This window comes from Erpetoichthys calabaricus, chromosome 11 (genome assembly GCF_900747795.2).
Source record: "Erpetoichthys calabaricus chromosome 11, fErpCal1.3, whole genome shotgun sequence".
Taxonomy (NCBI): domain Eukaryota; kingdom Metazoa; phylum Chordata; class Cladistia; order Polypteriformes; family Polypteridae; genus Erpetoichthys; species Erpetoichthys calabaricus.
In genome coordinates, this window is record NC_041404.2 from 45,156,665 (window position 1) to 45,182,382 (window position 25,718).

At 37.3% G+C, this 25,718-nt stretch overlaps 1 protein-coding gene across 1 annotated transcript; it reads right to left on the reverse strand.

The window, feature by feature from the left end:
* Positions 1 to 246: 246 nt before the first annotated feature.
* Positions 247 to 25,261, reverse strand: cdx1b (caudal type homeobox 1 b). The gene is made up of 3 exons (XM_028812540.2): positions 24,690 to 25,261; positions 5,639 to 5,787; positions 247 to 1,072 (listed from the first exon to the last, which is right to left on the reverse strand). The coding sequence occupies exons 1-3, from the start codon at positions 25,117 to 25,119 to the stop codon at positions 872 to 874; spliced, it is 780 nt and encodes a 259-aa protein (XP_028668373.1). The 5' UTR covers positions 25,120 to 25,261; the 3' UTR covers positions 247 to 871.
* Positions 25,262 to 25,718: the final 457 nt, after the last annotated feature.

Sequence of the window (25,718 nt, forward strand, 5' to 3'; positions counted from 1 at the left end):
TTATAGGTCCCCGTTCAGTGTAGTCCAGTCACTCTTGCGCCCACATCAACACTGGACAAACATGAAATTGTCCATAACCTTGAGATGTGTGTGAATGTTTGGAATGTGAAAGGAATATTTTTTAAACCATATACAATGTATGATGAACTTGTTGATTTATTTAGTTTTTTTTTTTTCTACCCAATTTTAGTTGAGCGCTGTTACATGCGAAATGACGTGAGTCACCTTTATTCAGCCAAGAAAGAAATTTTAAACAAATTATCATAGCTGTCTTTGCGGATGAGCAATACTTCTCAATTACTATTAATTTTACATACATTATTTTGTGAATGGCCACCATTAACACTATAAGCAAAAACAAGACTGAAAACATAATTTAATGAATGATAAGAAATATGAAAATAGCACTGTTGTCATTTTTAACTAAAACAAATTTCATACACATTTTGGCAGATTCAGCTTGATTTTAGGACAACACATTAACCCTCCTTTTCCTTTCTAAAAATATTAAAATAGGTAAGCAACATAAAGCTTTTAATACAATTTATTTAAAACATATACATGTATATCTTTCAAAAAGAATAATATATGAGAATATAATTTCAAAGAAAGAAAGAAAGAAAGAAAGAAAGAAAGAAAGAAAAGCATTTTGAAAATATTACTACAAGAGAACACAATTGAATCCCACAGAGTTCTGTACACATTTCTTTTTTTTCTAACTATTTTTTTAATAATTATTTATTTATTTTATAAACCTCTAGCAAGCAACAATAGCAGGGTCTCTTTTTGTGTTTCTTTAGTTGAATTTTTTTTTAATGATATGAAATTCTTCCTTAGAGTAGGAGCTGCTCTGCTGTCCTGAAGAATGTGACTAAGACAAATACTCTTCTTTAATAGTAATTGGGATGGGAGGAGAAACCAGTCCACTGCTGCTGCTGACCATCCCCACTGTCCCAGCAGCTCCAATTCCTGGGGGTGTAGGGGTTGTTGTTGTGGCCTGCTGGGACTGCTGCATTTTTTTCTTGTTTACTTTTCTTTCTTTTGCTCGACGGTTTTGAAACCAGATTTTTACCTGAAGGAAAATAAAAATAAATAAATAAATAAACAAGTAAATAAATAAAGTATAAAAACAAAACAATGCATGTATTGAAAATAGTATTAAAATTAAATGTATTTTTGTTCAGAATGTGTAGCTATGTCATATATTGTGACAGAGCTCTTACTGTGGAACTGGAGAAACTGTACAAGTGAGTACTCATTTATGATCCTTAATCCTTACATATCTGAATTAATTTGTATATGACTAACATTATCTGTAATTAAGCAGGAGTTTACAAAGTTAATTACTTTTCAACTAACACTGTTACTAAACACACCAACAGTAAGTATGGCAACACAGATAGACAGACAGACAGACAGACAGACAGACAGACAGACAGACAGACAGACAGACAGATAGATAGATAGATAGATAGATAGATAGATAGATAGATAGATAGATAGATAGATAGATAGATAGATAGATAGATGTAGGCATTCCTTAGGGAACCAGAACAAATGCTTATTTTTATTAGTACTATTTTTTTCCATACTTAGAGTTTTATGAGCATCATAAAGATATGAAAGAAAATGATCCGCTGTGACATCCCCTGACGGGAGCAGCTGAATGAAGAAGAAGAAGATGACCATCATGTATATCTCCATAAACATTGACCCTGGTTTTTAGGACTGCTGATATGAGAGATGGGATTGTGTTAAATTGTACATGCAATAACTTTTGATTTTTTTCCTAACTAACTCAATGTTCTTTTTTGATCAATTTTATTGTCTAATATTAATGTATCAGTTTTATGTGTTTAATTCATTAATTTTCAAATGATGGAGAAATGACAGAGATAAAATTAAGAGTATTTTTGCATGTTCTTTTGAAAATATTACTGAAACATGCCACTGAAATTACCAAAATCCTTTTTATAGCCTTAGATAGAAAGAAATGCTCAGCTTTGAATGAACACTTTAAGTTGTATTTATGTGGTCCCATAACACAGTTAATGAATAACAACTAAATGTGAATTTTGTGGTTTTCAGCGTGGTTTGCAGTTTTTTGCAATAAGTTTCAATTACAAAGAAGCATGATAACACACAATACTGCAAAGATGGCAAAGTTCATGTTTTCCTTTTTGTAGGTCATCCGTTATCCTGCCTTGGAGTCTGCTTTTCAAATGTAGGTCACTGAACAGGATTCACTCATTGCCAATTTGAACCTAATTTGAAATTTCAAATCAGCCTGACTAAATGTGAGGTTTTAATAGTTTTCAATGCAGCACATGTAATCATTCCATTCAAAACCCCCTTCCTTCTCCTATTCTGTTTTTTAAATGGCAGGGTTATGAAATGTCCAGTGTGATTCTGACAGTCTCTTATAGATGAGTGTTGAAAACCCTTGCTGAGACCTGTCCTCCACATGGGAGTTACTTTTACACCCAAACTCACATCTGTGACAGACCACCGGATTAGGGGTGAAGGATCATGTGGAATACGGGCAAACTTGGGTGGAAGGTTAACCTGGTTCCCTGCTGTAAGGAAGAAGAATTCAATATTTGAAACTGTTAAATGCGCAACAGCTATTTATTTATTTATTTATTTATTTAGATAGATAGATAGATAGATAGATAGATAGATAGATAGATAGATAGATAGATAGATAGATAGATAGATAGATAGATAGATAGATCTTTATTGTCATTGTCACTTTTTACAAAGGAACAACGAAATTGAAGGTGCAATCGACTCAGTGTGAGGAATAAGAGTTAAAAAGACAAAAAGACAAGAAGAGAGAAAAATAATAACAAACCGAATAGTAATAAATATACAAATTGCACTTGTTGACTTAAGGTCTATATTGCACATTGGTAAAATAATATGGAGCAGTTTTATTCTGAGTTCAGGGCCATGATTGCTTTCGGATAAAAGCTGTTTTTAAGGCGGTTTGTCCTAGTTTTCATAGCTCTGTATCTCTTGCCCGATGGCAAAAGCTGGAAGAGGCAATGACCGGGATGTGATGAGTCCTGTGAAATGTCTATTGCTTTTTTGCGGCTTCGGGATGTATTTATTGTTTGTTTAATTTTCTGAACATTTATAAGGAAGCCAGAGCAAAGGGAGATGAGGATGCATACTTGGTGAAAATTTTCAGGAAGTGTGGGTTAAGTCGATACCACATTACACAATTACTAGTTGATGGGGATGCCACATGAAACAAATGCTGTTGCTGTGCTGATCTTGTCGCCCGAGTATGTTATATTGCTCAACCAGAAATGATGTCAAACTAAGACCTTGATATATTAAATGAGTTTTCCAGGCATTTTTTGTCGCAGACTGCTGCATGATGATCAGTCCTGTAGTCTGAAATACCCAGAGACTCTGTCTAACCAGTCTGCAAATCATCCTGACAAAATTAAATAGATGTATTTTTGGTCATTGGGATGAGCTTTAGTGTGGAAATATGTAGCATATAAAGCAGGTGTGAGGAATTAGGAACACAGATGTGTTGGTCTTGATATATGGAAGAGAAACTTGTCTTTCTGATGTTGCATGTTTTATGTACCATGACAGAATGGAAAAATTTGACAAGATTGTAGCTAAACTCGCTGTACCTATGAAAGTCTTCACATGAAAATCAGCTCCATAAGGAAGCACCTTATTGACCATCTAAAAAAGAGGTTTGTGACCAAAGGTGAGGACATGGACATAGATCAAGTTGTAAATCGAGAGCTTTGCCTTTTGGCTAATAACTGTGAACACTTCTACCGCCTACTTGTTGAAATCCCATTCCCTTCTTCCTCACTTGTGAACAAGATCCCGAGATGCATAAACTCCTCCACTTGAGACACAGCCTCATTCTCAACCAGGAGTGGGCATGCCACCCTTTTCTGGCTGAGAACTATGACCTCAGACTTGGAACTGCTGATCCTTATTCCAGCCACTTCCCCAGTGCATGTGTGACATCACACCGATGAAACCAACAGGACCACGTCATCTTCAAAAAGCAGAGATGCTATACTGAGGCCACCAAAGTGAACATTCTCCACTCCTTTGCTCTGCCATAAAAATTATGAACAGAATCAGGGAAAGAGGGCAGCCCTGACAGAGTCCCACACTCACCATAAATGAGTCAGACTTGTTGCTGGCAATGCAAACCAAGTTTTCATTCTGGGTGTACAGGGACCAAATAGCCCACATTTCCTGTAGCACCTCCCACAGGACATCCCGTGAGGCCCAGTCATGTGCACTTTCCAAGTCTACATAACACATGTAGACTGGATGGGCATACTCCCATGAACCCTCCAGAATGATTATGAGGATTAGAAGCTGGTCTAGTATTCTTTGACTGCAACAAAATCTACATTTTTCCTCCTGGATTTGAGGTTTGACCAACAGCCGGACCTTACTTTCCAAAACATTAGTATAGGCCTTCCCAGTGAGGCTGAGGTGTTTGATCCCTCTAAAGTTGGAACACACCCTCTTTTCCTCTTTTAAAAGATGAGGAACCACCAACCCAGTTTGCCAGTCCAGAGGCACTGCCCCTGACCTTCATGCAATGCTGAAGAGACGTGTCAGGCAAGACAGTACAACAATGTCCAATGCCTTTAATAACTCTGGGCAAATATCATCCAGCCTTAGAGCCTTGTAACTGAGGAGTTTCTTAACTCCAGTGATGGGTGAATCCCCCTCCAAGTCTCCTTACAGGGTAAGTTACTCTGCTTCCTCAAAGGAAGGTGAGTTAATATCATTTAGGAGATCCTCAAAGTACTCCATCCACCACTTGACTATAGCCCTAGGTGAATTCAGCAGCAATTCATCCCTATTAAAAAAACTGCACAGGTGAAGCACTGTTGCCCCCTCCTGATTCGTCTCAGAGTTTGTCAGAATTGCTTCAAGGCCAACCAAATGTCATTTTCCATATGACCTGACCAAACTCCTCCCACACCCGAGTTTTTGCTACCACAACAGCTACTGTTCGCTCTGCTTAGCCTGTCAGTTCCTGCCAGATGTCTGTGGTGCCCAAAAGAATTAGATCATGATACAAGTGACATAAGTGAGCTTCTTTTACAAGGTGTTTGGGCTCAGCTTAAGTGTGGGGTAAGGTGAGGAGCCTAAACAATTCAGGAGAAGCTGAAAGTACAGATGCTGCTCCGACAAATTCAAAGGAGGCATTTAAGGTGGTTTGGGTATCTGATTAGGAAGCCTTATGGATGATGTTGAAGAGGTTTTTAGGGCAGGTCCAACTGGGAGGAGACCTTGGGGCAGACCCAAAACACCTTGGAGGGATTATATCTATCAGATGGCCTGGGAATACCTTAGTATTCCTAAGGAGGATTTGAAGAAGGTTGCAGGGGGGAGGGACATCTGGGCATCATTGCTTAGACTGCTGACCAGGACCTGAATAAGTGGCAGAAAATGGATGAATGGATGGATGGAGAAAAGTGGCAAATTTGCAATACTTTACATGTGAAACTATGCTGGAAAAAGTCATTACACAGTCATCTAACATGACATTCTCAGTTGTTTCATCCCTGCTAGAATTTCACATTTTGATCTTCGACAATATAGACACAGTGGAATAAAGTGAGTGACAAACCTGTCGTTCAGAGAGACCCAAAGTTGCTGCCAGTTCCGTTTTCCTCCTGATCGTAATATATCGACTGTAGTGGAACTCTTTCTCCAACTCCAGGCGCTGGTGATCTGTATAAACCACTCTGTACTTATCTTTCGTTCTGGTTTTTCCTCCTGTTAAAATTTATGAGAGTAAAGTTAGAGGTGCTTAAGACATCTTTGAATTTGATTTGATCTGAGAAAAGGAAAGATCTGTTCTGATCATGTCTTTACATGGATTTTCAACAAGTCATTATTGATGTGTGAAGTTCCCTTATCCCTCAGACAAGCTACAATCATACCAATCTTAAAAAATCCCACGCAACTGGACTGAAAGACTATAGACCTGATGTATGACATCTGTGGTCATGAAAGCCTTTGAGAGACTGATGTTAGCTCACTTGACAGACATTATATTTCTCTTTTTGGCATACCAAGCAAACAGGTCATTGGATGATGCAATCAAACCGGGTCTGCACAACATCTTGCAACATCTTGATAACCCAGGGACTAAGCAAGGACTTTATTAGTGGACATCTGCTTAGCATTTAACATAATCATCCAGGAACTCCTCCACTCTAAGCTCACCCAGCTTTCTGTCCCTGCCTCTTCCTGTCAGCTGTGGTGAACGGCTAGAACACATGCCCGGCCAGGACGCCCCTTTTATACTGGATCCGGGGGAGCAGCCATGGGATGCACTCTACATCCCCCGGAACACTTGGTGGCAGCCCCCCTGGGTTGCATCGGGGCCCATAGCATGGAACACCGGAGCTCATCCTGGTTGGGCTCCGTGGCCACCACCAGGGGGAGCTGCAAGGCTTCCTGAACCCTTATGGGCGGCAACGTAGCCACACCCGGAAGTGCAGCCTAATTGAGGTTAATTACCACCTGAAGCACTTCTGGGTGGAGTATAAAGGGAGCCTGCAGCCACTACTCAGGGTGCCAGTGTTGGGAGGAGGAGGACGAAGCTGCCCTGGGAGGAGTAGAAGAAGAGAAGAGTGTGATTTTGGGTGATTTTTCTTTGTGTGTGTTTTGGGGACTGTGTATGGCCTATGGGACACAGGGAAGACGTGCCCCATGGCTGAAGGAGAAAATAAAGACTTTTTGTTTGTTTTACCAGTACCTCTGGTGTCAGTCTGTGTCGGGTCAGTACCAATAAAGCGCCTTTATCACACAGTGTATTAGTAATATCCTGACAAACAGGAAACAGAAGGTGAAAATGGGAAATTTCACCTCTAGCTCCTGTACAATCAGCACTTGTGTCCCCCCAGGGCTGTGTGCTGTCTGTGCTTTTCTTCTCCCACTATATTAATGACTGAACCTCTAAGGACCTCTCTGTTAAGCTCCTCAAATATGTGGATGACACAACCATTATTGGGCTCATCAGAAATGGTGATGAGTCTGCAAACAGAAGGAAGGTTGAGCAGCTAGCATTGATGTGCTGAAAATAATCTGGAGCTAAACATACTCAAAACTGTTGAGATGACAGTGGACTTCAGGAGAGGCCTCCCCAGTATTACCTTCCCTCTCCGAAGTTAACAATGAGGTGTCCGTTGTGGAAACCTTCACATTTCTAGGCTATACAGTCACCTGGGATTTAGCACGGAAGACCAAAATAGACCCCATAATAATACAAAAAGCACAGCTATGGATGTACAACTACCATAGAAGTTGCTGAGTCAGTTCTACACAGCAATCACTGAGTCTGTTCTCAACTCACTCCTCACAGTGTGGTTTAAATCAGCAACTAAATATGACAAGAATAGGCTACAGGTCTGCTGAAAACACCATTGGCACCAGTCTTCCCACCTTACAGGACCTGTACTAGTCCAGAGTATAAGTGTCCAAGAGGACGGACAGGCATCCCGGCCAAGATGGAAAATAATTTCTTGCCCAGATGGGAAGGCAGGATGGAAGGACAGACAAGCTGGCCGATAGGGCAAGAAAACAACTTTGTACCCAGCTGGAATAATATAATTGTAGGACGTATGGAAGCTGGAAGCTGGGAACAGTACCATTCCCCATATGTCAGGTGGCAGTGGTCCTCTTGAGGTGTCCCAGTTTGGACACCAGGGGTGCTTGGGAATTGGAGTCTGGAAATTCAACCCTGTCTGGGTCCTTGGGTGCCAGTAGAGGGCACTTTCGAGTGAAGACCTCCTTGCGTTCCTTATGACCCAGAAGTGCTTCCAAGAAGAAAACACTGTAGCACGAAGCATTCCCAGGAGCCCACTGCCTCTCGTCAGGGAGTCAGCAGCAGGAGGCAGTGGGCAACACTCATTGGAGGATGAAATGAGGAAAACCTTTTTTATTTTGTTCTGTATTGTCCTTAATTCATTAATCCTTATATGGGTGATTATTTAAAGGTGTCTTAGGAAAATAAACATCTTTTATTTCATCCCAAAATCATGTTGGGCATTACTGTGTCTGTGGTTTGAGGCTCAATGGCACTCACTTTTATGGGTACAAGAGTCATGAAGCGACATATAGGCCTCAACGTTTTTGAACTTCTATCATCTGTCAGGCGTCATAGACTAAACTACACCAAAACAAGCAGATATAAGAACAATTCCTTTCCATGAGCCATCAAATGGTTAATTCGGCTGTCCTTACTCAGCATGGGCACCTCCCAATATCACGCAATATTCTTAAAGATAGTTAATGTTTGTACATTTCAATATTACCTGCACTACCTTGTTCTTTGTATGCATATGTGTATATTGTATGTGTACATATTAATTGTGTGTATGTCTGTCATGTAAATATACTTAAGGAGTCATCAAGAAACCCAAGTCAAATTCCTTGTATGTGTGCATACTTGACCAAAACATGTGGTTCTGATTCTGATAAAGCAAGTCAGCCATGATGAGTTAAAGGTAGGGAATGAACCTGTAGCCTTGTTCTTGACATTCCTAAACACTAGCCACTAGGCCACCCTAACAAACTCATGAAAGCACTCCAACATTCTAAGACTTTTAAGCCAGTTAAAGGACATTTTCTTCTACCCATAGAGATTAATGATGGAAAGACAAATAAATGTATTTTGTATCAGGGTGAATACGTCTTGTAAACATTTTCTGGAGACATCCCAGTCAACGTGACAAATTATACAATTAGTTTCACATAATCAGTGGCTCCTGTGAAATCACACCTAATTCTAATGGTCATGCTAAGCAGAAGTAATGGTCTCAACTCCTGCCTTGTTTAACTCCTTATCATTCTCTGTCTTGTTTATCTAAGAAACTGTGATGACATATCTAGTCCTAAAGACTTTTAAACCAGACAAGCTATTGATCGAACTTATCCTAAATATAGCAATTTGGAAGAAATGGAATACAAGATAAGGTTAACCACCATTTAAGCCTCTGTGCTTCTAAAATTAAAAAGAGTTAAAATTAAAAATTTAATTAAAATTAAAAATTTAGTTAGCCAATAAAAGGTGTCATTTTGCTTGACTTTTCACTAAAATTAAAAAGACATTTATTGTGGCATTTTCAGATTTCCAGGGTGAAAGTATGGGGACAAAGAGATGAACAGGTCATTGGTGGCCTTCATTCTAAGATCTTGTGTCATTCAGATCAAATGTTTTCAAGCATTGAACTCCTTTAATGACTCTTTAAAGTTCAAGTTTTATGGTGTTTGCAAGATGTGCGCTTTTATTGAAGACATATTTCACACTGAGATACTGTGATTAAAGAAAACCAAATACAAGACAGTAAGAAACGTTTGATAAAATAATTCTAAAGTGTTGTTCATCCCTTTCATTACATTTTTAGTGGTCATAAATGTTCTTAAACGAGGAAAAAAAAATCACAATTATTGGCATTTCAATTTAAGTATTGGCCAGTCCTTTGCTCAGATAACAAGTTGAATATTCAGGACTGTTTATTTTTTGTTCTTTTCAGAAAGAGAGAAAAATTCATCTATCCATTTCCTTAACCGACATTTTGTAATCTCAGCTTTTTATTAATAATCCATGCAGGTGGTGCAGTGATAGCGCTGCTGCGTCGTAGTAAAGAGTTCATGGGCTTGCGTCCCAATTCTTCCATGCATGGAGAGCTCTTTGAGTAGTATGAAAATATAAATGTAAAGAATAATAATAATAATAATTATTATTATTATTATTAGGGATAAAAATTTCAGGCAGGAAGTAATTTTGTATATTCTAGTAAAACACCTGAAACTGAAGACCTAAAATAAAACGGTACAAAAAGCTAAATGTAAGCAACAGTAAATTCTCAGTGTATGGTTTACAGAGGTAAGAACATACAGTTAATTAGGAATTCTGAACACGTTTGTATTCTATCCTGGAGAATAATAATATTAATTCTTTATATTTACATGGCATTTTTTCTCAATTCAAAGCACTTCAGTGACTAGGGAGCCACTTCAACCACCACTAATGTGTAGCATCCACCTGGATGTTGTGACAGCAGCCATTTTTGCGCCAGCATGCTCACCACACAACAGCTGTTTGGTGGTGAAGGGATGAGAGCTAATTAGAGACAAACGATGATTAGGGGAACAAAATGATAAGGCCATAGTGGACAATTTAGCCAGGACATCAGCGTACACCCTACTCTTTATGAAGGATGCCCAGGGATCTTTTATGACCACAGAGAGTCAAGATCTTGGTTTTACGTCTCAAGGACAGCACCATTTTTACAGCACAAGTATCCCCATCATTGCACTGGGATACTGGGATCTGCACTTTAACCACAGGGTAAGCACCCTCTGTTGGCCTTACCAACACCTCTTCCAGCAGCACCCCAAGCTTTTTGTAGATGTTCTCCCACCCAAGTATTGGCTGGGTCCGAACATGCTTAACTGCAGGTTGATGCACTGTTCTGCAGTGCAGGTGGTATGGCTACTGAATTATCAATAGATGGGCTTGTGAGGACTGTGCTTTACTGTAATTACAACAAACATTTCTACCTGCCAGGTTGCCAGCACCTAAATTATTTTGAATTTCCAGAACATATAAGGTCATACACTTTCTACTAAGACCAAGGCTAAGGTTCCAGACCCATGCGTTCGTGAGTAATTGTGTGACAGATGGACAGGCATTAGCATTTTATATATATATAAATAGTTACAGTAGGTGAACAATTAAACACATTCATACTGAGGCTATTTCCACACTTTTACGCTTTCATTTAAAAATGGCATTTTTAAATGAAAACAATCTCCATACATGCCAGTGTTGACAAATCATTTACAAAATTATCTCTATCGGGACTAACTTGACAAAGCTGTTCATCTGCACTGGGCATTGGCAGAATCAGGAAGAGCAAGTTGTCTTCCTTGATGGGATGGTCACACCACCATCCATGTGTTGACCGGTAAATTATGTGCCTCTTGTTCATGTATGTAGCATTCAGATTCTTCAAAAAGCAATTTACATGCATACACGTAAGCAACACCACAAGCGCCACTTAAAGCAACCCCTGTTATATGCACTATGTTAGAGTACGGTTTGCTTCCATGCCCAGCAGAAACGTTAACAACCATTAAGAGGAATATGGATGAGATATTGGAACAGCTTAGCTATTAGCTAAACAAATGAGCCTGATGGGCTGAATGGTCTCTTCTCATTTGAGACATTTCTTATGTTCTTATGACCAATTAGGAATAAACACAGACCAGTCAGAGTGCCGTTAGTGTCTGCGTTTTCAAAACTCTTCAGTTTTCCATATCCACACCATAATGCTGAGCTGGAACCTCCAGAAATTTGAGGTCCAACACAAAAAAAAAAAAAAATACAAGACTAACCCTATATCTCGGGAACCAAGAGTGAAGAAACAAACAGATGGCAAGTGAATATATTCTGATTTGTCACAGTGAGGAAAAGCTCAGCTCGATTGCTTCACTCAGTACGAGTGGACTCGTGTTCATATACAGAGGTTTTCTTACCCTCGTTCGGAAAATGTCAGAGTGCAAGAGTGAATAGCGAGTTAACATCAGTTCTCTTGTGAAACGGAGGAAATCCGCAATGGTAACTTTTCAATTATTGACTGAGACTTACGGTGAAGAGTGCACATGTTTTTCGTATGGCACAAGTCGATGGTCAAAGGTTAGCCATTTTTTGCTGGTAGAAGATATGAATACAAAAACGACGAAGATCCTCAACAGCCTTTCAGAAAATGTTCCGCAGAATTGCTTTGAAAGTTGACAGAATCGTATGCAGCTGTGTGTCAACTCAGAAGGGAACTGTTTTGATGGTGATTGTAGTTATTTTTTTAATTTGTTAAATAAGAAGAGTTACAAACCGGAAAGCTTTTTTCAAAAGTCTCTGTTTTCAGAGACATGGGAGAGGGTAGTGTGGACGAAAGGCGAAAACTGAGACTAATGTCTGCATTTTTAAAATGAAAACCTAATAATATGGACATAGCCCGACATTAATCATTCCACTGGGTTTGTGGATTGTAGATGTCTCCTTACCAGACTGTTAAATCCACACTAAAGCATCTTGGGGGGTTTGCTGCTGCCTTTGTCTTTCTACACAAGTGAAGGAATTAACAGCAGATTCTGTTGACTTTACTAAGGAATTTAAACAAAATGTGTATGTTCAAAAACCAAGAATATGCTGCTTCTCCTGAGGTTGACAATGATTGCTATCGCTATGGAATATCAGATGATGAAAGCTAAAAATTGGCCCTGATGTATGCAACTGCATGTGTGGTTAGCCAGCAATGGACTGGCACCCTGCCCAGGTTTTGCCCCTGCCTCAGATAGGCTCAGTCCTCCTGCCACCCTGCTCTGGATAAGCAGATTAAAAAAATGGATGGATTGATGGATGAAATAGCATGCAGAATAAATGTTTTCTTTAATGAATGTATAGAAAGGATTTTCATGTGGGTACATTAAATTTACATACATTTTAATGCTTGAAGATTTCTGTTTAGGAATAAAATGGAGATTTTAAATTTGAAAAATCTTCCAAGACAATGAAAAATATTGAGAATTTCTGCATGAGCGTGTTTTAGAAATACAAGCTTGTACAGTATATTAATCTGATGTTCAAAAAAATCTCAAGGTTACAATTAATAAGGAAGGTAATGAGGATAACTCAGTGTCACACAGGCCCAGGCTGCCTGTTAAACAGAACATGAATGGGGCAAGAAAAATAAATAAATAAATTAAAGTACCCACTTCACTTCCTTCTTGTGTTTTCCTTATAAATCTGTTGAAGGCTCCACACAAATGCTAGTGTAAATATCTTTCAAAAAACTATGTAACTGTTCAGTTCATAATATTTGTAAATATCTAACTTGACAATATGTAGTAGCAATGTATTATTCTTGTCTCTAGCATTTGTTAAAGCTGTGTAAATATGATTTTAATCCTAGATAACCAGAAATTTTCCATTTTTCTAAAATGTTTTGTGACGGTTAAAGTCATCAATATAATTGGGGGGGTAGTTGAGGGTTAGCACCTGATCTCAGGCATGTAGCTGCTGACAAATACTGCAATATTATTATCCATTGAATACAATGCATCGGTTTTTCTTGTTATGGAGAACTTGTTTTGTTTTCTAGCTTGGTAGGAGAAGGAGTAAATGCGAAGAATACAATCTTTAAATCAATTTAATGTTTTAGTGTTAAGGCAAGGGGTCCGCAGTCACACTACAGGGTGGTCCAGATCTAATTATTCAATTATTGCATTGCGTTAAAAGTTGCATATTTAGATCTGGACCACCCTATACTGGAGGGTTGCAATGGCTGCAGGTTTTTGTTCTAACTCAGTTGCTTAATTAGAAAGCAATTCTTGCCAATAATTTAATTTCATGGCTTGTTAGTGCTTTAACTCTGCTATGTCAGGTAATTCTTATATCCTGGATTTTCTTCCCCTTTCTAAGGATATCAGCCAAATGATTTGAAGGCTAACATGGATGAGTATTTCTCAGTCCTTCACTTTTTTCTCTTCACTTTCCTACCAAATGTTTAATTAAACCCAATAGTGCGAGATAAATACACACAGAGGTGTAAATGGTAACAAGCTAATTGGAGAAATGCTGGTCTCTTTTGTCATTTGCCTGTTATTGCTAATTAGGAGCAATTAAAAACTGAGAATACAGCTGTTTAAGACTAAAATATGAAAAAAGGGTTCAAAATCTTAACAAGCGAGACAACTAAAGTGAAGAAGAAGTGTTACTTGAGCAATAAGTGCTGCTTTATTAAGCGATTGGGTTGGAGCAAAAACCTGCAGCCACTGCGGCCCTTCAGGACCGTGATTGAGGACCCCTGGTTAAGCCCATTTGAGAGATGCTTATACTTTGAATTAGCAGTGCCTTTAAAATGTACAGTTGCAGTTCTGATTAATTTTACTTTGCCATGTCTGTGTCTCTTATTTTACTCTAGTTTGAAGATTATTATTATTATTATTATTATTATTGTTGTTGTTGTTGTTGTTGTGTTGTTGGTTGTGTTGGTGTTGTAGTTTATAATTTCTGCTCTCCAAAGCCCCAGTGTTTCTGACAGATCAATTCACATGTATATCGCATTACATATACAGTATGCTGATTATGTCATTTTGTAAAATTTCCTTAATTTTCCTTATTGTTTAAGGTGTCAGTCACAAGCGACATACAGTAAGTCACTTAAGTTTGCTTCACACGTCTGCACTGAGCCATTTAGCTTGCAGGACAAAGTTTGAAGCGAACAAAGGTGTTTAAACAAGCGTCAGAGATGAGTTTCACTTTAAACATTTGAATTGCAATTTATTAATTTAAAACTAATTTTCTTCGATTGTTTTATATTTTACCAAAAGTAAAATATGTATTTATTGATTGGGTGATTGATTAATTAATTGTCCGTTGTTCAGAGAATGAATGTCGTACAGCTTACAGCAATATGTTTCATATGTGAATTAAGAGTAGCATGCCTAGAAGTGATAAATTTCACGGTATGTGTGGGGTGGGCTGAGGTGGGGATGCAGTGGCTGCCGGTTAATGGGTGCCAAACATGTACTTTGACTCTGGCGGAGTTATTCCACGCGCCGGTCCTTGGTGTGGGTGCATTACGAACTAAAGCTGCAGCATGCTGACAAAACTCTAATTCACGTACCCATTATACGCCAGCTTTTAAGAGTCTATAAACATTTCATGAAATAGGGCATTAACACAAATAAAAATAATAATAATAAAAATGTGAGAATCTTGGAATATATCACTGTACTTTTATTGTTTATTTCCAATTCAGTTCAGTTCAGTTTATTTTTGCATAGCGCTCTTCACTGAGTGCAAGGCTCAGAGCGCTGTGACAGGTTCTCTGGTGAGCAAGTACAGATATTAAACACGACTAAATTCTACATTAGTACACATAAACACACAGAAAATCGAATAACATAAATGGAAGGTAGCAACATGTGTCCGTGGATTATTGAACTACAGCTAGTTGACAACAGAGCAGTAGGATAACAAAAAACACCAGTTGGCTTACATCATGTTACATCAATGTAATATATTTCAATAACATGCAGATTGCCTACGAACTGTACTGCAGATATCTAAACTAAAGTGACAACTACCTTACTCCACACTTGAAAAGGAAACAAGAAATGTCTGGATGACGATTAGCATTCTGTAATGATGGTCAGACATCATTGGTGATATGTTGCCTTGGATTTGGCCAGGCATATAAAATACATTTCAGGCATTACGTTATAATTTGTATCATCAAATCACCAACTGATTACCCAAACGTTAAATACCATGCTAAAAATGCATTGACAAATTTCTCATGTTCTGGGCACTTCCTTCGAAACTCAGAGATATTTTTTTCACTACTTGGCAAATATTTCTTACTATTTGTCTAAGCCTTTACCTTCTATTGCGATTTTAAAATTATCTGGTCTTTGAGAGCGATACTTAACTAAATCTTGCTTTGTCCAGAACTCAATAAGTATTAAATCCAAAATTTCCGCAATGACTTTATACCTGTTAGTCACTGCATGGTCAAAAATGTCTCCGGGTGAAGTATGGCTCCATTTGATCCTTACATTATATCCTTTAACATAATTTATAACTCATATATAGATGGACATTTCAGGCACGAATAAAACTGATAACGTAATCCTGTTACAAATGTAGATTTGCCATATCTTTGAAAAGCATGTGTGTGCTTTTGAAATTTTACTTAGCTTTTTGTGCATATATCGTTGTGTATTGCTATACTTATTTTTTAATGTTCTGAATCTTTCTAAGTTATTTATTTTCAGCGGGAGCTTTCAATCTTCAGTTAAACGTTAAATCTAGAAACATTAAATATAATTTAAGTTTCACAGTAAAATACTGTATCGTGTAATCACAGCACCATCTTCTATCACAAGCAAATTACTTAAAAAATACAATGGGACGGGTACGCATTGCATTGTGGGGCATTTTGAGTTGGTGTATTTTCATAGCGTTTCACTTCTATGCATGGCAAGATGACAATTAAAACCGAAATCATAGCTACAGGGATACTGACTGAAACTTCTTTGATATCATACAAACATTAGAAAAGTTTCATTCACAAAGAGAACCACGGGGACGAAGACACTGCCTAAAAAAGTCACGTAAAAATATATTAAATGAACTGTGTACTTTCACATTTTAAAAATGAATGCAATAAATAGTTAAAACAATTATTTTAAATAGATAAATTCACATAAAACTTAATTTAAACAAAGTTTCACCTTTCAAAATATTTTTTTTTTCAATTCGTGTGTTTATTTTTATGAATAATTATATTGTTTAAAAGTCACACTGGGAAATCTACATTTGCATAAAGTTAGAACATTTGCATAAAGAACGCCCCTTGCTGCACACCTAAATTGTTCCTGATGACACCGACACCTCTGCTCTGTGAGAAACAAAAACTTACTGGCTGCTAGCAAACTCGTATTTCTGTGTGTGCTGAAGGTGTGTGTGTGTGTGTGTGTGTGTGTGTGTGTGTGTGTGTGTGTGTGTGTGTGTGTGTGTGTGTGTCAGGTTATTGAATCTGATTTATGTGTTTTTTTTTTCTAAACTGTCGATCCTGTAAACATTCTACATCACAAAAGCAATTTTTCCCTTTTCCACCAGACAACATGAAGTAATGTTAGTAAACGATGATATTGTATTGATATATATAGGTGAAAATGATGGTCTGTGCTTCTGACAGCAAATCGATTAGTAGCAGACTGGCTAGACATTTCATTTTTTTTTTCGCTTTTTAACTGAAATTGTTTCAGTAAATTTGAAGTTAATTACCGGATACTGAATTACAATATATAATATACTCACCATCTAAAATATGAGGAAATTATTGCAATTCAAAAGCAGCGCATTGCTACATCAGACTAACTTTGTGGACCAGTTTACTGTGAAGTCACTGTATAGTTGAATGTTTTGTTGTAATATACAGTAATATGACACAGTATAATACTGTGAAAGTAATGGTCTATTGTCTATTATACCTGCATTTTTTATCACTCTTTAATATTGTTTCTTTATCAGTATGCTGCCGATGTGAATATCCCCTTAGGATTAATAAAGTATCTATCTATCTATCTATCTATCTATCTATCTATCTATCTATCTATCTATCTATCTATCTATCTATCTATGTGTGTGTAAACTCTGCTATGCCTATATGTATATAACGTATATTTTTAAAAAAAAAATAATAATAATAATCAGGCTATCAACAAAAATACAAATTTGAGCAGTAGCCAAGGAGGAATAATAATAAAATAATTAAATTATAATATATAATTTATTATAAATTAATTTATAATAAATAAATCTGTTTTACCAATACATATTATGTACTTACGTATAGTATTATTATTTTTTTTGTTTCATTATTATTTTATATTTATATATATTTTTCTCATAAATTTTTATAGTTGCTTTTAAACTGCATTACCACTCTTAAGTGCACTGCTGCCTTTTCAATTCTGTGCTTGCTGTGCTCATCGATTGTCTAATATATATCTTTTTTGTTTTCTTTCTTTTATAAACTTTGATATAAATTCGTAAATCCTGCAAAAAATATACTAAAATCTGCTTGAAGTTAAGGCTCTAATTGCGGCAGCCATTTAAAGAAGACATGAATGTACACATTTTAATATGAAGGACGGTCACAGGTAAACATTCTGAGTGAAAAAATAGTGTTTATCAAATCATTAAATTTACCAATTTTCTTTCGGGTTGTGAGGCGCCTATTTATTATTTTTTTTTCTGTCCTTTACGTTTTCAGATAACCAAGACATTGAAATACCTGCTTCTTCCTAAATACAGTACATTTCTTGACTTAGAGAGTCAAGGCTGGGGGACTGTCAAGAGGCAGGGCCTGTTAAAGCCCATTGCGGCACTTCTTGTGTGATTTTGGGCTATACAAAAATAAATTATATTGTATTGTATTGTATTTCATTTTAACATAAAAATAATAATATGACGTGCATATTTAGAGATCAATATGCGTGTGTTAACCGCACTAGTGCGCATCATGTAAACCTTCAGTCCTCCAGACCGGGACGTTCACGATTCTGCGAAAAAGAAAAGTAACGTAAGTATTTTTCGATCAGTCATGAAAATAGTTACGGGATCAAATGTTTGCTGTTACCAACATTAAATCTGACGCAAATAATAATAATAATAATAATAAAACGGTAACCTGCTATTAATGACTTTTATATATTGGTTCAACAAAAGAAGCTGAGTGTAAAGGAAGATGAGACAGTGCACGGTATTGGGAATTGATGGAGAATTATAGTGGACAATTTAAGTATTTTGTATTTCAGGTACATTTAGTAATACAACACAGAATATGAACGGTACGCTTAGTTTAGTGTTTTCGAATGCAGCTTTATTTCTGTCTTTCTATTACACCTACAAATAAAGGTGCCAGAGTGGTTCATTAGAGCCATGCCATGGGGGAATCGTTTTTGGTTTCCAGAAGAACGATCCACATTAACGTTCCAGCAGGAATCTCTATTATTTATATCTGCAGGTTTCATTAATAACCATGACCAGCAGATAACTGATTTGTTAATTACCAATGGATTTATAATTTTAAAAGGAGCTATGCTTATACAATAACAGCCTATAAGTTCAGGATTTTATGATTTGTTTACAGTAGTATCCTGCTACGTCGCCCAATTAAAGATTTCGGTTTTTCCCAAATATTAAGAACCTTTTCAAAGACCAAAAAAAAAAAAAAAAACTGTTTCATATATTCCACGCAAGAGCTAATTTAGAACCGTTAATAACGTAAAGAAAACTTTGCAAACTGGTGTAATTATACGGTCATCGAAAAATAGTCCGCCTGATAATGTATTGTGGTGCATCTTCTTCTTCGTATTGTAGTGTTTTAGTTTATTGTAACTTTTAATACATTGATATTTCCCTCTTGAAATACAATTTCGATGTTGAATTTTCTTTCTTTTAGCGTTCAGGTTTGCACAGATTATAAACAATCTGATAATTTAAGTCATTAATGCTGAGATAAATACACGTTAAATATGTCGAATTGCTATGCAAACTTGGTCTTTCTAACCGAGATATGGTTATAAATTAAAGTTTAAGTAGGTTATCTAGAGAAAACTAAAGTTTTACAACAACTGAACAGAAAGCATTCCCGGCGCCTGATTAAAGTAAGCGTCCAGCATATGACGCTCCACATTAACAATTTATTCTGGGACATAATAGCAATGGTGTTTGTGCTTAATGGTAGAATAACTAATATGATTATTGTTGGGGCAACACGGCGGCCAGTGCTGCAACCTCATGCACTCAGTGCCCGAATGTTGTCGTGTGCGGTCACCTCCCGTCACATGGCTTTTGTTCCATTGCGGATTTCCTCCTCATATATTATAGTACTAGGGTGTTGTACAGTGTTAAACATTATGGGTGCAATGAGAAGTCAAGCAAAATGACACCTTTTAGTGGTAACTGAGCAGATTACAATATGTAAGCTTTTGAGGCAGCTCAGGCCTCTTACATCTTGCGTGAAGAAGGGGCCTGAGCTGAAAGCTTGAATATTGTAATCTTTTAAGTTTGCCAATAAAAAGGTGTCATTTTGCTTGACTTCTTATTGCTCCTATATTATCAAAAAGGTGCATGTTAAGTTAATTGGCGATTCTGAAATTAATTCCAGTGTGACTTTGTGAGTGGCCGAGCTCTGAAATGGGCTGATGTCCTCACTTGTAAACATAATGGTTCTAAAATGGCAATTCACTTCAATACATACATACAAACACATAGATAGATAGATAGATAGATAGATAGATAGATAGATAGATAGATAGATAGATAGATAGATAGATAGATAGATAGATAGATAGATAGATAGATGATGAAAGGCACTATATAATAGATAGATAGATAGATAGATAGATAGATAGATAGATAGATAGATAGATAGATAGATAGATAGATAGATAGATGTGAAAGGCACTATATAATAGATAGATAGATAGATAGATAGATAGATAGATAGATAGATAGATAGATAGATAGATAGATAGATAGATAGATAGATAGATAGATAGATAGATAGATAGATAGATAGATAGATAGATAACGCATGCCATTCTGGGAAGGGTTTTTTTGTATGTGAAACTGGTTCTTTGGGATTTGGAAAGGTTCCTAATATGTGGTCAAAAAAGAAATCTTTAATTTAAATTTGATCTAACGTGATACTAACAGATCGAGGAAACCTGAACTTATATGTCCTTTAAAATAGTCATTTCAGGGACAATGTGGCATTTCGCAAATGTGTTATCATAGCTAATTATGGAATCTGTTTAGGTTGTAAATAAATTAATATTCTTTCTGGAAACCTCACATGGATGGTCCTTTAGAGAACAGAAAATGGTTCTCATATGGCATAACCCTGAGGAATCACTCTGGTACCTTTATTTATTAAGAATTCTGTTTGGGCTGTTTTCTGTCTTAACTCTTGGAAATAAAGATACCAGAGGGGTTTTTTTAGAGAGGTGCCATAGGGGAAACAAACATCTGCACGATGATTTCAGAAAAGACTTGTATCCATTTGAGTCCGTTAACAGTGTCCATAGAGTAAATAACCCCAAACAGATTTGTCAAATATCAATGGCTCATGATTTTTAAAGGACTATTAATGCATACAATAACACAGGCCAAATCCAGTTTTTCTTAATCTGTTAACATCCTTCTAGCCTACCATACATTAAACATTTCAGATTTTATGTATGTATGTGGGTGGCACGGTTGAGCAGTGGGTGGCGCTACTGCCTTGCAGTAAAGAGACCTGGGTTCACTTCCCGGGTCCTCCCTGCATGGAGTTTGCATGTTCTCCCCGTATCTGCGTGGGTTTCCTCCGGGTGTTCTGGTTTCCTCCCACAGTCCAAAGACATGCAGGTTAGGTGTATTGGCAATCCTAAATTGTCCCTGTGTGCTGTGGGTGTGTGTGTGTGCACCCTGCCCAGAGTTTGTTTCCTGCCTTGAGCCCTGTGCTGGCTGGGATTGGCTCCAGCAGACCCCCGTGACCTTGTGTTAGGATATAGCAGGTTGGATAATGGATGTATTTATTTATTTCCCTGTATATTAGGAACTTTTTCAAAACACAAAGAACCAACTTCATATGCAAAGAAATCTTCACAGAATGTCAAGCACTGGTTCAACAAGGAACCACACAACCCAATAGGGAACCATAAAGTGCTCTTAATGAACTTTAAACAGTGTTGTTATAAGCATCTGTGGTGGGTTGGCACCCTGCCCGGGATTGGTTCCTGCCTTGTGCCCTGTGTTGGCTGGGATTGGCTCCAGCAGACCCCAGTGACCCTGTGTTCGGATTCAGCGGGTTGGAAAATGGATGGATGGATGGATGTTATAAGCATTGATTGACTTAAATATTTCATTTAATAAACCTAGATAGATAGATAGATAGATAGATAGATAGATAGATAGATAGATAGATAGATAGATAGATAGATAGATAGATAGATAGATAGATAGATAGATAGATAGATGATAGATGTGAACTGTTAATCTCAGTGTGGTTCCAAAATGGCACGTTACTGGTTTGTGTGGTTCCTCATAGTTCCTTTACTTTACAAAGAACCATTTAATTTTGGGTAGAGTTTTTTATGAAACACATTCCTTGAGCTTTCAAAAAGTTCTAGTATGTGGACAAAACAGAGACATGTAGTGTATATTAGGTTACCTAGCGCGATACTAACAGATTAAGTAAACTATAGCCTGTGTCATTGCAGCAAGAGTCCGTTTAAAAACAGGAACCCGGGAACTGTTCATCTATGGAACTCGTGTTCATCTCTTCTTCTCCTTCTTGCTTTTCTTTTCCTTCTGTTTTTTCTACTGTCTGTCTCTCATTAAATTCAGTACTTGCTCATCTCATCTGAAGAATGTTAAACTTATGTTATTCTTAAAGAATTCAAATTCCACATCACTGTTTGCAATGAATACATTTTTAAAAGGAAAAAGTATGGCTTTTTATAATATTGCTAACAGATTAAAATGTGTCTAACGCACTTTGCCTTCCAGCTCAATTTTAAATTCAGGATTATTTTTCATGTAAAAGTGGAACAGGCGAATAGCATGAAGCACGTTTTAGAGGGGGAATGTTAAACGCCGCTTTTTGGAGGATGGAGAGGTGACATCAAAGATACGGTATTGTGCGAATGTTCCCCGCCTCGTGACATTGAAGGGACAATGGGCAAGGACAGTAAAAACACTCCAAGCGCTTGAAGCCACACAGTTACCACACAAGTACAAATGATTCAAATTTGCATGACAAGTCTCACAGACTTGTACATTTAGGTTTATCCTGTGGGGCACTTCCACAAGCCAGCCCCCTAACACACACCAGCCCGCACATCCAAGCACACAGTTTGACTTTTGAAGTGTTTGGAAACTTTCTTCATTTGGATTTTCGTCGGGCGAGTCTTTCAAATTCCATTGTAATGTACATGCTATAACGGAGCGAAATCGGGTACTTTTTGAAGAGATGGACCACAGCTGCCATTAGACATAAACGATAATAGATTTATATTGGGTGTAGATTTCCAAGTCTCTGAAAAGCACCGATACACCGGAACATAAAAAGACAAGACGTTTGACATAAGAGAGAAGACCACCCAGTCATCAAGCTCATTTAGTCAGCTACACTTTTAAAAATGCTTGTTATAAAATGGCGCTTAACTTGGTTGTGTGGTTCCTCGTAGAACTGTCTTTGACAAAGTAATTCTTGTTAAGAGTTCTTTATATAAGCAAATTGTTCTTTGGGCTTTGAAAAGGTCACTAATACGCGGACGTCTTTAATATTGGCTACCTATCAGGAGAGTTTAAATCAAGAAAATCCGAACTGTGTAGGTTCTACTGCATACGGCATTTAAAATCAGGAACCCTTTGGTTTTCTACAAATCTGTTATCATTTATTTCTGATTATTTATGAAGTCTATAATTAATCTAAATAAAACGTTCCTCCTGGGTCCATCATGTGAATGGTTCTTTAGAAACTAAAACTGCTTTTCCTACGGCATCTCTCTATAAGAACCACTCTGACACCGTTTATTTATTTGTTTGTTTGATTATTTTCTGTTATAATAATTTTTTTTTTTTACTTTTTTCCTGTCTCCGTCTCTGTAATATAATTTAACACATATTCTTTATCAGGTGAAAAAATTAACACTGTTCCCCGTATTATAATTATTTCTTGTCAGCTAATTATGGTTATACACGATACCTGGAATTCTGAATTTTAAAATCTTAAACGTTATGGTATATAACAACAAAATTATTTTTATTGCTACTACTTTCTGTATATACTTCACCTGATTTTAGACATAATAAAAGGCATTGAATAACATAAAGCACCTTTAAAGAAGCGTCCATTTTCCACTTAATATGTTAAGAAACGTGTAAGAGAACCAACACGGCACAGGTCGTCTTGCTTTGCTGTGTGTTCGTCAATCACTTTTTGAAAAAATTACCCAGAAAAATACTGTATATGGAATATGTCCACACATTGCCATTAGGCATAATATTCTTCTAATATGATTTAAAATTTCTTTCAAGCAATAAATTTGAAACACGCTGGTAAATGTCACGGGAAAGAAAGAAAGAAAGAAAGAAAGAAAGAAAGAAAGAAAGAAAGAAAGAAAGAAAGAAAGAAATTCTGTATTAAAATTAATTTCATAAACTCTCTTGACACATGCAATTAATATACCATAATAAATGGAATTTATCAAAACTGTGTCGTCTTCCTGATCGATTTGAGGTTTTAAGTGAAATAATATTCCTCCGTTCACTCTTAAAAATACTGGTTCTACAAAGGCTCTAGATTGTGTGGTTTCTCACAGAACCATTTTTCGACAAAGAACCATTGCATTCTGGGAAGACTTCTTTACATATGAAATTAGTTTTGGGGGCTTTGAAAAGGTTCATAATACGTGGATAAAACAGAACTCTTTAATGCCTAATAAATAGGATACATAGCGATCAAAACGACCGGGACATAGCTTGTGTGATTGTCTGCAAAAAGGGTTCTTTTAAAATCAGGGACCCAGTTACATTCTATAAAATACCATCTATTCATAGTAATTTAAAGAAGATGTCATATGGATGGTTCTTTGTGGAACCAAAACGGCCCCCGTGTGGCATCGCTTTTTATTTCGCACGTCACTTTTTGAGCGGATTTAGTGTTACATGTCTTAAAAACGTAAATTCAACTCGTTAAGTAACTGATAAGATTAGGTCATCTGGAAAATAAATGTGAAAACAATTATACATTTGCAGACTTTTTTTTAATCAGCAATATTAAATGTGAGTCAAAGTATCTGCAACAAAACAATATTTGTAATAAAGCTGTTTTACCAACAGTTCATAAAATGCCAATAACTGGCGTCCCGTCCAGGGTCGCCATTCGCGTCTCAGTATTGCAAAACGCAGATTTATAACATGTTAATTAACTCACCATATCAACAATACAGTATTATTTGCTTCCACTACTATTTCGCACTTCAGATGATGCATACAGAACCAGGAAAATGAGCTTTAATTACAACTGTCTTACCTGTACTGTTCGGCGGAACATTCCGCCTTAGCCATTCGTACGGGTTTCTTCTCTGCGAGGTTGGTGATAGGGGTGCTACTGAAGTGTTAATGGGGGGAGGAAGTAAAGCAGCACCCGGGGGTTGTACAGGGTTAAAATCAGCAGGATTGAAACTTATCTGTCCTGGGTTCGAAGATGACGTTGTTGGCCCAGGTCCGTAAGAATGCCAGTCATCCCTGGCAGGTGCATAAGCAGGGCTCCACGTACCCCCTGGCTGACTGTGGTGAGGCTCAGAGTTAATTCCAGGTACGTGATGATAGCCTGTAAAATCCGAATATTGTGGAGGCGGCGGAGGAGGAACAAAATTCTGTGGATTCAAATTCAGGCTGGGATGACGCACAGAATTCGGGTACATGCTGGTGTCCTTATCCAAAAGGTAGCTCACGTACATCTTTCCCACAGAGTCCTTTCACACATAATGTGTCTTCAGTAAATCTCCACGCTCTGAAGCTGGCCTTGGTTTTTCTTTAACCAAAGCGCCTCTCTTTCTCGATTACCTTTACCTATCCTCTTTAACTACTTGTTTGCTAGACTTGCTGGCAGTTTAAAGACAGCCTGTGACGTCACCTGTTTTATAGCCCCACATCGTCCTCCCATATCTTTCTGCTCTGGGGAATGATTTGCATTGAAACAGAGACCTGCACTTCAAAGCAAGCCACGTAGTCGCATCAAAATAGCATTCTAGGTTTGAATACAAATCCTGTGGATGGTACTGGTGATACCAAAGTCAAGGTGTTTGTTGATGCAACTACATTTATGAAAAATACTAACTCAAGAAGATGCGCTGTACATTTTGGTTTTATTCTGAAATATGCTGCTGAGAGAAATGACAGCCTTCAAGAGCCACGTCTTTTTATGAGCCTTTGGAACTTCCATAAATTGTGATGCAGTTAAATGAAAATACTTTTTACAGCCAGCCCGAGTTATTGCGTTTTGACAGTTCAAGCTTTGTGAGTCCCTCTAAACAGTCCTTCATTAGCAGTACACACT